At 40.8% G+C, this 17,441-nt stretch overlaps 1 protein-coding gene across 2 annotated transcripts in view; it reads left to right on the forward strand.

Annotated features, from left to right (window-relative positions):
- Positions 1 to 1,128, forward strand: part of LOC118390262 (moesin-like) — a 33,747-nt gene extending 32,619 nt beyond the window's left edge. For both annotated transcript variants that reach the window (XM_035780646.2, XM_035780647.2), the window contains one exon: positions 35 to 1,128. In XM_035780646.2, coding sequence (XP_035636539.1) covers positions 35 to 199 — 165 coding nt within the window. In that variant the 3' untranslated portion in view covers positions 200 to 1,128. The remainder of the gene's footprint in view (positions 1 to 34) is intronic.
- Positions 1,129 to 17,441: the final 16,313 nt, after the last annotated feature.

Below are 17,441 nucleotides of genomic sequence, written 5' to 3' on the forward strand. Positions count from 1 at the left end.
AGACTTGGCAGTAATGTTATCTTTCCTCTACCAGGCTTTGAGCTCGGAGTTGGCCATCGCTCGAGATGAGACCAAGAAAACCGCAAATGACATCATCCATGCGGATAATGTGAAAGCTGGACGGGACAAGTACAAGACCCTCCGGCAGATTCGGTCGGGCAACACCAAGCAGCGTATAGACGAGTTTGAGTGTATGTGATGTATCTTGTTTGCAACTACTATAACCCCCACAGCAGTGCCATACTTGGTCCATTCATTCTAGACTGCAGACCTGCCTCACACAAGCTACAGTGCCTTTTACCCAAACAAGACCAGAATACATATCAAAAAGCAAAACAAAAGTACAGCAAAAATGTATATGAATAATGGTGCACAAATCACATTACAAGTAATGTTATTCAGAATTATGAAATAAGTGGATGCATCAGGGACATTTTTTATAGAAGAATGGTTTAAAGTGAATACAATTTGATAATACATTTTTCCAGCCTTTGAATTTGGGTTATAGATGGAGGGTGTTTTTATTGATTATAATTTAGTTTTTTTAAGTGATTCATCTCTCACACTGTTTTAAACTAAAAATTAACAAAACAACACAATGCAGGACAGCTGCAATTACGTTATGGTTGGCCACATTTTAGGTGTCATTATTTCAGAGCAGGTTTGTTTGTTTTGAAGTAAACCTATTACTGTAAGCATTTTCCACAAATTAAGAGAACATCAAACTGTAATTAGATTGTAGTTTTTTATTATATTCTAATTTTAGGCATTTAAAGAGATTGTTGTCTTTCTAAGAGAAGGACATCTTTGTTTGGAAACTCTCAACAGTATTACTTTTACATAAGATTTTATTAAGTCCATATGAAATAAGCGCTGGAATACCACGTTTTCCATTTTCAGAGAGACACATACTTATGAATGACTCTTTATAGACCAAGTGTATCTGCTATGACATATAGCCATGCACACTAGTAGCTACCATGATTAGGGGTTTGTTTTTGTATATCAATCCTTTGCTAAGTATTTTATTATATGGAATTTTTAGAAATATGATTCTAAGGCCTGTCTTGAAGGATTTATTTTGTGATTTGGATGTTTCAATAAAACAGGTTATGATGTGTAAAAAGATGGATGTCTTATGAAATGTAAAGTTGTCTGCATGCTTCCCATCCGAAACAGTTCAAAATAGTTTGTGTATATATTATGACGACATGCTGTGACGTTTTGGTCTTCTGTAATGTTGGGTTTTTTTGGCTGTTCGTGCACACAATTGTAGCTTCTTGAGGTAAATTGAAATTCGGTAACTGAAGTCTATGCGCCTTGATTATTGGTCAACAGTAGGGATTCTTCAATCAAGTGTTTGTTGTCAGTCAGCGTGAGACAACTCGTTTTCATGCAAAAATCACTTGAGAAATACTACAACAAACATCTTAGATATAAAATTGCGCCACTAACACCTTATTTTAGATTAATTCAGATTATTTTGAGGATGTGTACACTGGCTACGGCGCCTCAAGGGGGACAAAGAGTAGTAACGACCCTGGGTTTACAAGAGCGGATATCGACTCTGCCGCTTGAGCATGCTTTTGCCGCACAGTAGATAGCGCGCCGGACTTCGGGCTAGAAGGTCGAGGGCTCGAGACCTGCTCCCTGCCTGTTTCATTACGTTATAACCTCAGGGTCATTACACTTACTCCCCCCTTTCAAAGAGCGCGTACTCGCGCTAGTTTGCGACTCAACGTCATATAGGAACGTGCCCACGTGCCACGCGCCCATATTGCCGCTACTTTCTCATTCATTTTTCAAGCGAAGGTCTTTTAAGGGAGTATGCGAGGCACAGACGTTCACTTCGCCTAGCTGAGTTTGGCTAGGAGCAAACCGAACCTAGTATGCAGATGTCTTAAGTGTCCCGCTAGCCTTTTGTCAATTCAATTATATGCATGACTGGAAGCCACCAGCCAGAATCAAAACAAGGATGTTACAGTACAAGGCAGTGCTTTGTCTTCAGCAGACATTTGCTGCGAGTCTTCATTTAAACTGTCATTAAAAGCAGAAACTACAGTTTTATGTGTTATATTTTCCCTTTTCCTTATTTTTTTGTATGATCTCAGAAACAGGAATTTTGTATAAATGCCTGATGGGCTGGTCCATCTATAGCCAAGTGGGAATGTCCAAATATGTGTTTTTGTGCAGATGTATCATTATTTGGTTGATAATTGGGGCCTCGATGAAAAGAAAAATAGTTTGTATGTCAAATTTCGAGGTTGCTCCAAATGTCGAATTTCAACGTATTTTTGACACCGTGGGTTGACTCCTGCTCAGTATCATTCCATTTCTCCAAACATTTTTTTAGTTGCTCCAACCATCACATTTAAAAGGTTATGGGTTAAGGTTTTGGATAGGGTAAAACAAATAAAGTGTCAGCCTGTGGGATCAAACACACAACCTTCAGATCCAGAGTCAAGCCTACTTGATGGTAATAGAGCTCACAGTTGCCCCTAGTGACCGGTTTTGAAGGTTTTTCCTGAAGTCCTCGGGACATGGATAGACGTTCAATTTCAAAGTCACTCTTGCCTCTGCCTGCACTGAAACATTCTGTGAGTAGCAGCCATAGACTGTAAAAAGCAGGGCATATATGAGTGCATCTGATTTAGATTAGGGGAGATGGGGGCTATACCGGGGATATAGGCTACTGAATGGGCGGATTGGCTATCTGGCAAATCCAAGATGGACCATCTTTTTGTTTAGTGGGCAGGTCAAATAAAATAAAAAATGGACAAAAAACAAAAAGGTATTTTTTTAAAATTAAATTTGCTTGGTTTTCTCTGTCACAATATATATTTATTGAACATTTGCCTGATCAGATGATGCCGGCTCGGTTTTCCGATTGGCTGAGCTGAGGATGCACAAAGAATTCACATTCATAGTCAAACGCGCATCAGCTCAGATAATGGAGCATGAAACACGGAAATGTGGTGCATTTTCTTGAGGCCGACACTGCTAAATATGTGACATTTTTTATTTTCTAAAAGTTCTTATATTTTTTTATTTAATCATTATTTAACTAGGCAAGTCAGTTAACAAATTCTTATTTACAATGATGTCCTACCAAAAGGCCCCCTGCGGGGACGGGGGATACATTTTTTTATTTTAAATAGGACAAAACACACATCAAGATAAGAGAGACACCACAACACTACATAAAGAGAGGCGTAAGACCACGTATGACCAGTTTGCAGAGGAGTAGAGTGCAGTGATGTGTCCTACAAGGAGCATTGGTGGCAAATCTGATGGCAGAATGGTAAAGAACATCTAGCCCTCGAGAGCATCCTTAACCTACCGATCTATAAATTACATCTCCATAATCTAATATGGGTAGGATGGTCATCTGAATCAGGGTTAGTTTGGCAGCTGGGGTGAAAGAGGAGTGATTAAGATAGAGGAAACCAAGTCTAGATTTAACCTTTAGCCTGCAGCTTTGATATATGCTGAGAGAATCTAGCCACATTCCCAAGTACTTGTATGAGGTGACTACCTCAAGCTCTAAACCCTCAGAGGTAGTAATCACACTTGTGGGGAGAGGGGGATTCTTCTTCCCAAACCATATGATCTTTGTTTTGGAGGTGTTCAGAACAAGGTTAAGGGCAGAGAAAGCTTGTTGGACACTAAGAAAGATTTGCTGTAGAGCGTTAAACACAAAATCTGGGGAGGGGCCAGCTGCGTATAAGACTGTATCAACTGCATATAAATGGATTAGAGAGCTTCCTATTGCCTGAGCTGTGTTGTTGATGTAAATTGAGAAGAGTGTGGTGCCTAGGATCGAGTCTTCGGGTACTTCCTTGGTGCAGGCAGTGGCTGAGACAGTAGATGTTCTGACTTTATACACTGCACTCTTTGAGAGAGGTTGTTAGCAATTTAGGCCAAAGACCCCTCAGAGACACCAATACTCATTAGCCGGCCCACAAGAATGGAATGGTCTACCGTATCAAAAGATTCTGCTGGTCCAAGTGCTGTGACTGTCTCTGTGCTGAGAAATTATGTTAGGTTTAGCAGTGACAGATCAGCGGCTGCTGCAAAAGACCGTGCAGTTGAGGTAGGGAAAAAACAGAAAGACACACACTGACACAGATTAAGCCTACTGCTGCCAGTTGATATTTTTGCTGTATATTGTATGAAATAGTATACTAATTAACACGTAGGCCTAATTAGGGAACGGGGGATTTGGGAGAACACATATGACAGACACTAATTTGCAATAGCGTAAAAAGTTGTTAGATATACTTTTATAACACATAAGCCAATAGCCATCTTTTATACATTATATACGGTGCAACTGTTTTTTATTAAATACAAGCAGTGGCAACCCATCATTCAGGACAGGGCCTGTTTTTTTTTTGTTTTTTTGTTGCCTGTTTTGCATGTTATTTTGGCATTCATACATTTCACATATCAGTTTGCAAACAATGTTTAAAAAAGTAGTTAATAAAGCCGAATACAAACATGGTCTCTTTTTTGCTTTCTTGAGTAAAGCAGCTTCCGAAATGCAGATGTTTCAGCCTAGCTCAGTGCTTTCTGTGGTGGTGGGGCAGTCCGTGAAAAAATACGGAGCGTAAGGGTTGGTAATGTTTTGTAGTTGTTCCGTGATTAGGTCAGTGTTCTGTCACTCATGGGGACACTGCATTTATGGGGATAGGTCAAAAATTCACCTCCCTTGGGTGCTGCCATAGATTTACATTAGAAATTCCCATACAAGAAGGCTCAAGGTCATTGGCCACAGATAAAAATGATGTCAAATCACGTTACATCTACCGTAGCTTTGATTGGACTGATCGTGTCAACATCATACTTTCAAAATCTTAGCTAGTCAGCAAGACAAGCAGTCATTATCATGAATCAAATTGACAAATCCTTTTCAATCCTTGTCATATGACGAGAAATTACAGATAAAATGTATCAGTGCTCATCGGCTGTTGGACATAAACATTACACAACAAGTTGGAAATCGCAAATTCAGCAATGAGTGGTTTGGAAGGAATCAGTGGCTAACTGCAACCGGCCAAAGCAATCACTAGCCTACTATTCAGTGGAGTGGGTGTGTGGTCCAAGTCTGAGTTTCCAAGCTGAAAAGGATTAACATTCTCATGCAACGTCTTGGGTCAGAAAAGGTTGAATACATTGGGCATGCTGTCAATCCAGGATGACTTCTGCAGCGTTCAAAACAACTGAAAATTCGGAACTGCGAAATCTCTGACTTCAGTTAGCTCAAGACAACTGGGAAAATACGTTTTGAACGGTCATCCAGCTTAGAATTCCAAGTCGTGAACTTGGGCCTCTTTCTAGAGCTCAGACCTGAAGATCACTGACGTCATGATTTGACCTTGTTTTTTCATAGTTCCCAGTTGTCTTGAAAGCACCATAAATCTTGAGAATGTTAGACTTTGAAGACAAAGTTTGTGCACAAAGGACTGCCGCACCACCTTCCTATTCAAGTGAGCACAGCACAACAATGTGAGTCCAAAAATATATTGTATTCTGCTGCATAAATTATGTAATATGCCGGGGAGATATGTATACATTAGCTAAGAAAGTAATACTAAGTGTATGTTGTGTAGTAAGCTGTTAGTAGCCCATGTGCTAATCATTTGTTCCCTTTCCCCCTCGCCTACTGTTCTGACTTGGTGGTGCACATGTAGTCTATAGCCTGTTTCAGAGAAATTTAATCATTGAGAGCTTTTATTGTCTGCTTACATGACTCTTTTATTTATCCTACGGTTCTGACTTGGTGTAGATGGAGAATACTGTAAGAACGGCCCATGTTCTGAATTCTTTCGCTGTACATTTCAAAAGGGCTACACACCTCTTATCCGCTCATCATTCCCTTATGCCATGGAAGTACAGTGCATTCGGAAAGTATTCAGACTCCTTGATTTTCACACATTTTATTACGTTACAGCCTTATTCTAAAATGTATTAAACCATTTTTTTCTCTCTCATCAATCTACACACAATACTCCATAATGACAAAGCAAAATCAGCTTTTTAGGAATTTTAGCAAATGTATTAAAAATAAAACACTGAAATATCACATTTACATAAGTATCAGACCCTTTTTTCAGTACTTTTTTGAAGCACCTTTGGCAGCAATTACAGCCTCGAGTCTTCTTGGGTATGACGCTTCAAGCTTGGCACACCTGTATTTGGGGAGTTTCTCCCATTTTTCTCTGCAGATCCTCTCAAGCTCTGTCAGGTTGGATGGGGAGCGTCACTGCACAGTTATTTTCAGGTCTCTCCAGAGATGTTCGATTGGGTTCAAGTCCGGGCTCTGGCTGGCCACTCAAGTATATTTAGAGACTTGTCCCAAAGCCTCTCCTGTGTTGTCTTGGCTATGTGCTTTGGGTCGGTGTCCTGTTGGAAGGTGAACCCTCGCCCCATTCTGAGGTCCTGAGCGCTCTGGTGCAGGTTTTCATCAAGGATCTCTCTGTACTTTGCTCCATTCATCTTTCCCTCGATCCTGTCTTGTCTCTCAGTCCCTGCCGCTGAAAAACATTCCCACAGCATGATGCTGCCTCCATCATGCTTCACCGTAGAGATAGTGCCAGGTTTCCTCCAGACGTGACGCTTGGCATTCAGGTCAAATAGTTCATTCTTGGTTTCATCAGACCAGAGAATGTTGTTTCTCATGGTCTGAGAGTCCTTTAGGTGCCTTTTGGCAAACTCCAAGTGGGCTGTCATGTGCCTTTTACTGAGGAGTGGCTTCTGTTTGGCCACTCTAGCATAAGGCCCTAATAGGTGGAGTGCTGCAGAAATGGGTGTCCTTCTGGAAGGCTCTCCCATCTCCTCAGAGGAACTCAGGAGCTCTGTCAAAGTGACCATTGTGTTACTGGTCACCTCCCTGACTAAGGCCCTTGTCCTCCGATTCCTCAGTTTGGCCGGCAGCCAGCTCTAGGAAGAGTCTTGGTGGTTCCAAACTTCTTCCATTTAAGAATGATGGAGGCCACTGTGTTCTTGCGGACCTTCAATGTTGCAGATATTTTTGTAGGTACTCTTCCCAATCACAATCCTGTCTCGGAGCTCTACAAACAATTCCTTTGACCTCATGACTTGGTTTTTGCTCTGACATGCAGTGTCAACTGTGGGGCCTTATATAGACAGGTGTGTGGCTTTCCAAATCATGTCCAATCAATTGAACTTACCACAGGTGAACTGCAATTAAGTTGTAGAAACATCTCAAGGATGATCAATGGAAACAGGAGGCACCTGATCTCTATTCCGAGTCTCATAGCAAAGGGTCTGAATACTTACGTAAATAAGGTATTTCTGTTTTGTATTTTGAATAAATGTGTCAACATTTCTAAAAACCTGTTTTCGCTTTGTCATTATGTTGTACTGTGTGGAGATTCATGATGGAAAACAATTATTTGATACATTTTAGAATAAGACTGTAACGTAACAAATGTGGAAACAGTCAAGGGGTCTGAATAATTTCCAAATGCACTGTAAGTGGCCTGTGATTTTAATATATTTTTTATTTATTAGGACCCCGATTAGCCGACGCCAATGGCGACAGCTGGTCTTACTGGGGTCCGACATAACGAAAAATACAATACAGACAAAATACTTTACAATTTACATACATTTAAAAACATTAACATGTAGTGTATGTGTGTGCATCTATCAGTTACACATTCAGTACATACACACGACAAGTAATAATCTATTAGTCATTTATTCATTATGTTCTGCTTTCTTCTATGTGTTTATTCATTCACAACTAGGATGGGTAATACTTTATATTAGGATTGGTAATATTTTATACTAGGATGGGTAATACTTTATTTTAAGGCTACATCATAAACCATTCATAAGGCATTTATAAATTGTGTGTGCATCATTTATTCATTATTACTCCCACATTAATAAACAATTTACTAATGATTAGTAAAGTATTTTTGCAGTGCTTAATCTAAAGTGAGTGCTTTTTATATTTTATAAATGTTTTGATTGACCAGTGTAATTTCTCTCAAAAAGATGGGCATGCCATTGGTAGCCATTCCTGCAGTACCTCGTAAAAGAATAAGTGAATGGACAAGACAAAAGATTTGAGTGCCTTTCAACTGGGTATGGTAGTAGGTGCCACCGGTTTGTGTCAAGAACTGCAACGTTGCTGGGTTTTTCACGATCAACAGTTTCCCGTGTATATCAAGAACGGTCCACCACCAAATGGACACCTGGCCAACTTGACACAACTGGAGACATGGAGTGAAAACGGACCAGCATCCCTGTGGAATGCTTTCGACACCTTGTTGCCCCTGGTCTTCTGGCACCAGTTCTGTGGGAAAAGATGTTAGGCTTAGCTCAGAGATGAGTGCAGTGTGGCCACACTCTTAGAAAGCAAGGTGCTATCTAGAACCTAAAAGGGTTATTTGGCTGTCCCCATAGGATAACCCTTTGAAGAACCATTTTTGGTTCCAGGTAGAACCCTTTTGGGTTCCATGTAGAACCTTTCCATGGGGGGTTCTATCTGGAACCAAAAAACGAGTTCTCCTATGGGGACAGCTGAATAACCTTTTTTAAACCCTTTTTTTCTAAGAGTGTAGGAAAAAACATAGACACAGATGTACTGCTAGTTCCTTAAAATGTTGGCTCTATATGTAATAGCAATGAACACTTAGGAGTGACAGACAAAGTGAGACAGACAGTATGACACAGTATCAAAGAGTGACAACAGAAGAGCACAAGGAGAAGCACAGACAGTTAGAGACAGAGTGACTGCAGAGAAGATGCAGAGACAGACTACACTATAGGGAGGCAACAGAGACACAGTTATAGTTGTGAGTTGTATCTCCAGCTGTGTTTGTACCTGTTGTATTTGTCTTAAAACAGGTGCTGGTCAAACATTTTAAAAGGAGGAGGACTATGTTTCACCGGTCCCTGGTACAGTAAAAGTTGATAAACGCTGTACTATAGTGTACTGCCTATGTTATGTGTCAGTAGCATTACTACCTGTATGTTTAAGTAGCATGGAGTTGGGGTTTTGGTTGAATCAATGGCAATGTGAAAGCAATACAATGTAACATATTATCGAACTCTGATTTGAATTATAGCTCCAAACTATGTGTGAAAATGCCCTTAGAAATGTCTGGACCGATTTCTTGTCCCAGTCCGTTCCTGTCTGCTTTCATTTTGGCCTGCATGTAAGAATGCCCTTGGAATAAACTGAACAAAAATATAAACGCAATGAAACAATTTCAAAGATTTTACTGAGTTACAGTTCATATGAGGAAATCTGTCAATTTAAGTAAATTAATTAGGCCTTAATCTATGGATTTCACATGACTGGGAATACAGATGTGTATCTGATGGTCACAGATACCTTAAAAAAATGACCTCACAATGGGCCTCAGGATCTCATTGCGGTATTTTTGTGCATTCAAATTGCCATGGATAAAATGCAATTGTGTTCGTTGACCGTAGTTTATGCCATACCATAACCCCACTGCCACCATGGGGCTCTCTGTTCACAACTTTGACATCAGCAAACCGCTCGTCTACACAACACCATACACGTGGTCTGCAGTTGTGAGGCTGGTTGGATGTACTGTCAAATTCTCGAAAACAAAATTGGAGACAGTTTATGGTAGAGAAATTAAATAATCTGGCAACAGCTCTGGTGGACATTGCTGCAGTCAGCATACCAATTTGCACGCTCCCTCAAAATTTGAGACATCTGTGGCATTGTTTTGTGTGACAAAACTGCACATTTAAGCGTGGCCTTTTATTGCCCCCAGCACAAGGTGCACCTGTGTAATGATCATACGGTTTAATCAGCTTCTTGATATGCCACACCTGTCAGGTGGATGGATTATCTTGGCAAAGGAGAAATGTTCACTAACAAGGACGAAAACAAATTTGTACTCAACATTTGAGAGAAATAAGCTTTTTGTGCTTATGGAACATTTATGACATCTTTTATTTCAGCTCATGAAACATGGGACCAACACTTTACATGTTCAATTTATATTTTTGTTCAGTGTAGATGCAATATACTTCAAGGAATGCAACATCCTGCAGGGACACTAGAGGTCCTTGGTTGACCAAGAATTGTATTCAAAACTTCAGAAAGTGTTTAATTCTCAGCACGCTGTGGAATCTCAGAAAAGTCTTCTCTTGTTTGCATGTAGGCTACCAGAACATGTTAAACCCCTAAATCAAATCCTGGTTTAACACTTGGACAGATGACTTGTTGACTTATGGTTCAGCTCAATATAATGTTTTGTATTAATTAAGTGCGACCTCCTTTTCTTCCAGGAGTGGCCATATACATCATGCATCTAAAGTATTCTCACATCAAACCAAATAGGGCAACATATATTTAGGACACTATTTTCTGCAGCATAAAGAGATCTCTCCGGGCAAAATCTTTACGAAATATAAAATCGGTAACACTTTATATGAAGGAGGAATATAGTACATAACACCTTTATGATACCAGTCATACCACTTTTATGAATGTTGCAGTATCAATCGTAACAACCAATACAACTCATTTATTCAACATCATTCATATTATTTTATGTTTAAGTTACCTTGAATTAAATTGTATTAATCCTTTGTACAACAAAAATGTGTATATTTACTGTCACAGTACCCAAACTCCTAACACACTATTAACTCAACAGGCTGGGAGAAGCACAGGGTAGGCCTTATAGCATAACCTTGTAGGTGTCAAATGCCTTGCTCAAGGCCACAAGGGTGGTATGGAATGGCACCAGCCCTGGTTGTAGATATTTTACATACATTAGCTAGCTGGGCTTGATTGAGCTTGCTTGGCACAATGGATCAATTGATAAGTCCCGAAAGTGCAAACCCCACCCGCCCATCTGGCAATCCAGGCAGGCTCAAGCAAACGCTAAAAGTATTTGAAAGATTTCAAGTACTATTTGAACCAAGGTCTGGATGGCAACAGAGTAATTATTTGCCATTGTATTGTGGTAGCATACAACCTTAGCTGAGACCTGAAGACATACACTAGCTCCACAAACGAATGCCTAGCCCCTAGCTCAGCCGGCTAACACAGTCTTGTGGTATGCAGAAGACCTGAGCTTGAACACACCTAGTCAGTAACCTAGCAACCATCTCCTGTACCACCATCAACCAGTTTTTTTGTTGTTGTACTATAATGAAAAGGGACTTTTATTTTAAAGACCGCTTATGAATTATGTTGAAAATATTTTTTTCATTTTATTTCACCTTTATTTAACCAGGTAGGCTAGTTGAGAACAAGTTCTCATTTGCAACTGCGACCTGGCCAAGATAAAGCATAGCAGTGTGAACAGACAACAGAGTTACACATGGAGTAAACAATTAGCAAGTCAATAACACAGTAGAAAAAAATGGGCAATCTATATACAATGTGTGCAAAAGGCATGAGGAGGTAGGCGAATAATACAATTTTGCAGATTAACACTGGAGTGATAAATGATCAGATGGGCATGTACAGGTAGAGATATTGGTGATATTGGTGTGCAAAAGAGCAGAAAAGTAAATAAATAAAAACAGTATAAAAACAGTATGGGAATGAGGCAGGTGAAAAGGGTGAGCTATTTACCTATAGACTATGTACAGCTGCAGCGATCGGTTAGCTGCTATAGCTGATGTTTGAAGTTGGTGAGGGAGATAAAGTCTCCAACTTCAGCGATTTTTGCAATTCGTTCCAGTCACAGGCAGCAGAGTACTGGAACGAAAGGCGGCCAAATGAGGTGTTGGCTTTAGGGATGATCAGTGAGATACACCTGCTGGAGCGCGTGCTACGGATGGGTGTTGCCATCGTGACCAGTGAACTGAGATAAGGCGGAGCTTTACCTAGCATGGACTTGTAAATGACCTGGAGCCAGTGGGTCTGGCGACGAATATGTAGTGAGGGCCAGCCGACTAGAGCATACAAGTCGCAGTGGTGGGTGGTATAAGGTGCTTTAGTGACAAAACGGATGGCACTGTGATAGACTGCATCCAGTTTGCTGAGTAGAGTGTTGGAAGCCATTTTGTAGATGACATCGCCGAAGTCGAGGATCGGTAGGATAGTCAGTTTTACTAGGGTAAGCTTGGCAGCGTGAGTGAAGGAGGCTTTGTTGCGGAATAGAAAGCCGACTCTGGATTTGATTTTTGATTGGAGATGTTTGATGTGAGTCTGGAAGGAGAGTTTGCAGTCTAGCCAGACACCTAGGTACTTATAGATGTCCACATATTCAAGGTTGGAACCATCCAGGGTGGTGATGCTAGTCGGGCATGCGGGTGCAGGCAGCGATCGGTTGAAAAGCATGCATTTGGTTTTACTCGCGTTTAAGAGCAGTTGGAGGCCACGGAAGGAGTGCTGTATGGCATTGAAGCTCGTTTGGAGGTTTGATAGCACAGTGTCCAATGACGGGCCGAAAGTATATAGAATGGTGTCGTCTGCGTAGAGGTGGATCAGGGAATCGCCCGCAGCAAGAGCAACATCATTGATATATACAGAGAAAAGAGTCGGCCCGAGAATTGAACCCTGTGGCACCCCCATAGAGACTGCCAGAGGACCGGACAGCATGCCCTCTGATTTGACACACTGAACTCTGTCTGCAATTGGTGAACCAGGCAAGGCAGTCATCCGAAAAACCGAGGCTGTTGAGTCTGCCGATAAGAATTTGGTGATTGACAGAGTCGAAAGCCTTGGCGAGGTCGATGAAGACGTCTGCACAGTACTGTCTTTTATCGATGGCGGTTATGATATCATTTAGTACCTTGAGTGTGGCTGAGGTGCACCCGTGACCGGCTCGGAAACCAGATTGCACAGCGGAGAAGGTACGGTGGGATTCGAGATGGTCAGTGACCTGTTTGTTGACTTGGCTTTCGAAGACCTTAGATAGGCAGGGCAGGATGGATATAGGTCTATAGCAGTTTGGGTCCAGGGTGTCTCCTCCTTTGAAGAGGGGGATGACTGCGGCAGCTTTCCAATCCTTGGGGATCTCAGACGATATGAAAGAGAGGTTGAACAGGCTGGTGATAGGGGTTGCGACAATGGCGGCAGATAGTTTCAGAAATAGCGGGTCCAGATTGTCAAGCCCAGCTGATTTGTAATGGGTCCAGGTTTTGCAGCTCTTTCAGAACATCTGCTATCTGGATTTGGGTAAAGGAGAACCTGGAGAGGCTTGGGTGAGGAACTACGGGGGGCGGAGCTGTTGGCCGAGGTTGGAGTAGCCAGGCGGAAGGCATGGCCAGCCGTTGAGAAGTGCTTATTGAAGTTTTCGATAATCATGGATTTATCGGTGGAGACCGTGTTTCCTAGCCTCAGTGCAGTGGGCAGCTGGGAGGAGGTGCTCTTGTTCTCCATGGACTTCACAGTGTCCCAGAACTTTTTGGAGTTGGAGCTACAGGATGCAAACTTTTGCCTGAAGAAGCTGGCCTTAGCTTTCCTGACTGACTGCGTGTATTGGTTCCTGACTTCCCTGAACAGTTGCATATAACGGGGGCTATTCGATGCTATTGCAGTCCGCCACAGGATGTTATGCAACATTCATAAAGGTATCATGATTGGTTTTATAAAAATGTTGTGAATAACTTATGGATACCCTTCATATAAAGTGTTATCATCAAAGCAACATAACAACACAAACTATGTACGTTTACTACTTCTTCAATGGATGGTAAACATCAGTATGTTGGGGGGGAAATGAAATATGACACATAGAGAATGTTGATTCAATCATGCGTTTTTACCTGGTAGGATGAGAGTAGTTGATCCAGTGTTACAGACACTGGTATATGGGTGCATAAGATGAGTGCATAAGATCTGGACCCAGAAAGATACTCTCCTGTAGTTATTTTTTGTTTTGCAGTGAGTTGAATGGAAAAACATAATTTTTCAACAAGCTGAAATACAGGGCTGTGTTATCTGATGTCTGTCTTTGAAGGTTATTGCATTCAATATCCTGCATCACAGCCTGTTGTAGTTCCCCCCACAAATGTCATTGAGTATATATAGTAGCACGTGCATATTTCCACACGTCATTGTGCATCACATAGACGCAGCTGTAATTTGTACGTAAATTATGTTTTGCTTATGCTGCCTCGTGTTGTTAACCTTTAGCAAAACCTGCTGTAATGAGTCTCCTATTTATGAGAGGGGAGAGGTGAAAAACATAAACATACTTCTATTAAAAGTCCATGCTATGCCAATTTATTAAAATCACCCGCGTACAGTCCCGCAAAGTCAAAATATAAAGACTGTACTCAACTATAATTACCTAATGAAGTGTAAAATCAATGTTTTGTTAGGATGTTGTTGTCATTGAGCAAGTTTGTCAGGGATACTGAGAACTCCAGAGACCTTGGTCATGAAGGACAGGGTTGCATGGTTATAAGGACACCAGTTGCCATCAATGATTTATATACAGTACCAGTCAAAAGTTAGGACACACCTACTCATTCAAGGGTTTTTCCTTATTTTGACTATTTTCTACATTGTAGAATAATAGTGAATACGTCACAACTATGAAATAACACATATGGAATCATGTAGTAACCAAAAAAAGTGTTAAACAAATCAAAATATATTACTTTAAGTAGACACCCTTTGCCTTGATGACAGCTTTGCACACTCTTGACATTCTCTCAACCAGCTTCATGAGGTAGTTACCTGGAAGGCATTTCAATTAACAGCTGTGCCTTGTTCAAAGTTAATTTGTGGAAATTCTTTCCTTTTTAATGCGTTTGAGCCAATCAGTTGTGTTGTGACAAGGTAGGGGTGATATACAGAAGATAACCCTATTTGGTAAAAGACCAAGTCCATATCATCGCAAGAACAGCTCAAATAAGCAAAGAGAAATGACAGTCCATCATTACTTTAAGATATGAAGGTCAGTCAATCCGTAACATTTCAAGAACTTTGAAAGTTTCTTCAAGTGCAGTCACAAAAACAAGCGCTATGATGAAACTGGCTCTCATGTGGACCGCCACAGGAAAGGAAGACCCAGAGTTACCTCTGCAGCAGAGGATAAGTTCATTAGAGTTACCAGCCTCAGAAATTGCAGCCCAATTAAATGCTTTGAGTTCAAGTAACAGACACATCCCAACATCACCTGCTCAGAGGAGACTGCATGAATCAGGCCTTCAAGGTCGAATTGCTGCAAAGAAACCACGACTAAAGGACACCAATAATAAAAAAAACTTGCTTGGGCCAAGAAATATAAGAAATGGACATTAGACCAGTGGAAATCTGTTGTTTGGTCTGATGAGTCCAAATTTGAGATTTTTGGTTCCACTGCAGTGTCTTTGTAGGTGAAGAGAGGATCTCTACATGTGTGGTTCCCACCGTGAAGCATGGAGGAGGAGGTGTGATGGTGTGGGGGTGCTTTGCTGGTGACACTGTCTGTGATTTATTTAGAATTCAAGGCCCACTTAACCAGCATGACCACCTCAGCATTCGGCAGTGATACATCATCCCATCTGGTTTGCGCTTAGTGGGAGTATCATTTGTTTTTCAACAGGACAATGACCCAAAACAGGGCTATTTGACCAATAAGGAGAGTGATGGAGTGCTGCATCAGATGACCTGGCCTCCACAATCATCTGACCTCAACCCAATTGAGATGGTTTGGGATGAGTTGGACCGTAGAGGGAAGGAAAAGCAGCCAAGAGGCGCTCAGCATATGTGGGAACTCCTTCAAGACTGTTGGAAAATTATTCCAGGTGAAGCTAGTTGAGAGAATGCCAAGAGTGTGCAAAGCTGTCATCAAGGCAAAGAGTGGCTACTCTGAAGAATCTAAAATTTAAAATGTTTTTTTATTTGTTTAACACATTTTTGGTTACTACATGAATCTAGATATGTGTTATTTCATAGTTTTAATGTCATAACTATTATTCTACAATGTAGAAAATAGTCTAAATAAAGAAAAACCCTTGAATGAATAAATGTGTCCAAACTTTTGACTGGTACTGTATATACTAGATGACTGTGAAGCCATGACTTGAAGCCACTGCACCTCCATCTTGGCACTCCCCCACTATTGTAAATAATATTATAGAAATTAATTTATTAATGGCTACATTTGTTTTTGCCACGTTTATTCTATTACAGGCACCTTAATGCATACTTTAAAATGATATGCTAAACATTCCAATAAAAAATGTAATATATTTAAAAATATTTTCCTTAAAGTATGTTTTGAAAGTACTGTTACTGTCCCCGTAACAACAAAAAATACTTAAATATATGAAATTTTGACCTTTGAAATTGAAAAACTGTAGAATTCCATTCATTCCTATGGAGGACCGCTCCGAGGAGTACCAATATGGCCGACCGGTGGTTTCAAAGCCTCTCCATGGCCAAAACATAACATCAGCAATTCAGGGTTTGTATACATCATTGGTTGCCATGCAAACCTGTCCTTAGACAAAATGTATTGACACAATACTGCTCTCACATTGAGCATGACATGTTCATCCATTCACAAAGCAGTTGGCTTAGTGGAATAACTTTGTTGTTAGATATGCATTTTCTAAAATGATGTGGTCAGATTTGCTGTGAGCTCGTAAAGGTCAGAGACACCCTCAGTGTGAGGACCATAATGACATTTTTCTTGACCTGGTAAGTTAAAGAACAATAAGGTAATTTGTTTAGTTGTTTGAGATTCTAGTTTCTGTCCTGCCACTGTGTCCTTGCTCAAGGCACTTAACCCCTAAACTCCTCCAGGGGTGCTGCACTGTGGTTGACCCTATGGCTGACCCTGCTCCAACCTTTGTGTGGATGTGTTTATATTGTCTAGCCTTAACAAACATTAAGAGCTAAACCTGACCATTGTACAACCTAATGTGCACATAATGTACTTGTATATACATACCTAGAGGATGATATGTGGGCCAGTTTTCTGTGAGCTCCTGTAAAAATGTGTTCCCTCCAGCAACAAGAGTAGACGTTACATTTTTGTAAGACATTCTAAAACTTAAAGCAGGTTTACAATGGCCACACATCATCATACAGACAGTAGTTGAGACAGAGGTTCAACATCTTGTAGGTGATAAAGTCTTATAGGTTATCCATAGTCACATAACAGGTGGCTGCTCCAAATGCAATTAAATTTGTTTTATAACTAAGTTTTCTGGACAGAGATCGCATTATTTTTTTCAATGAAAAACAACAGCATATTCTTATGAGGAACAAATAGCTCTCATCAGAGGTCAAAATGGGCTAATTGTGTTTAAACAGTGTAGGAAGCCATTGAGGATGCATACTTGAAGATCTACGATGACCTTAGGGTTGATGAGATGTGTAATTCTTATAGATGTTAGCTAAACCATTCTCTGCCATCTGCAGAGCTGAGGTTAGGTTAGGTTATCTATGCTAGGCCTTGGCCCTTCTTGTGGGCTGAGTTCTACTCAAGGCTGATGGTATTCACCAGAGGCCCCCTTTA

This window comes from Oncorhynchus keta, chromosome 11 (genome assembly GCF_023373465.1).
Source record: "Oncorhynchus keta strain PuntledgeMale-10-30-2019 chromosome 11, Oket_V2, whole genome shotgun sequence".
Taxonomy (NCBI): domain Eukaryota; kingdom Metazoa; phylum Chordata; class Actinopteri; order Salmoniformes; family Salmonidae; genus Oncorhynchus; species Oncorhynchus keta.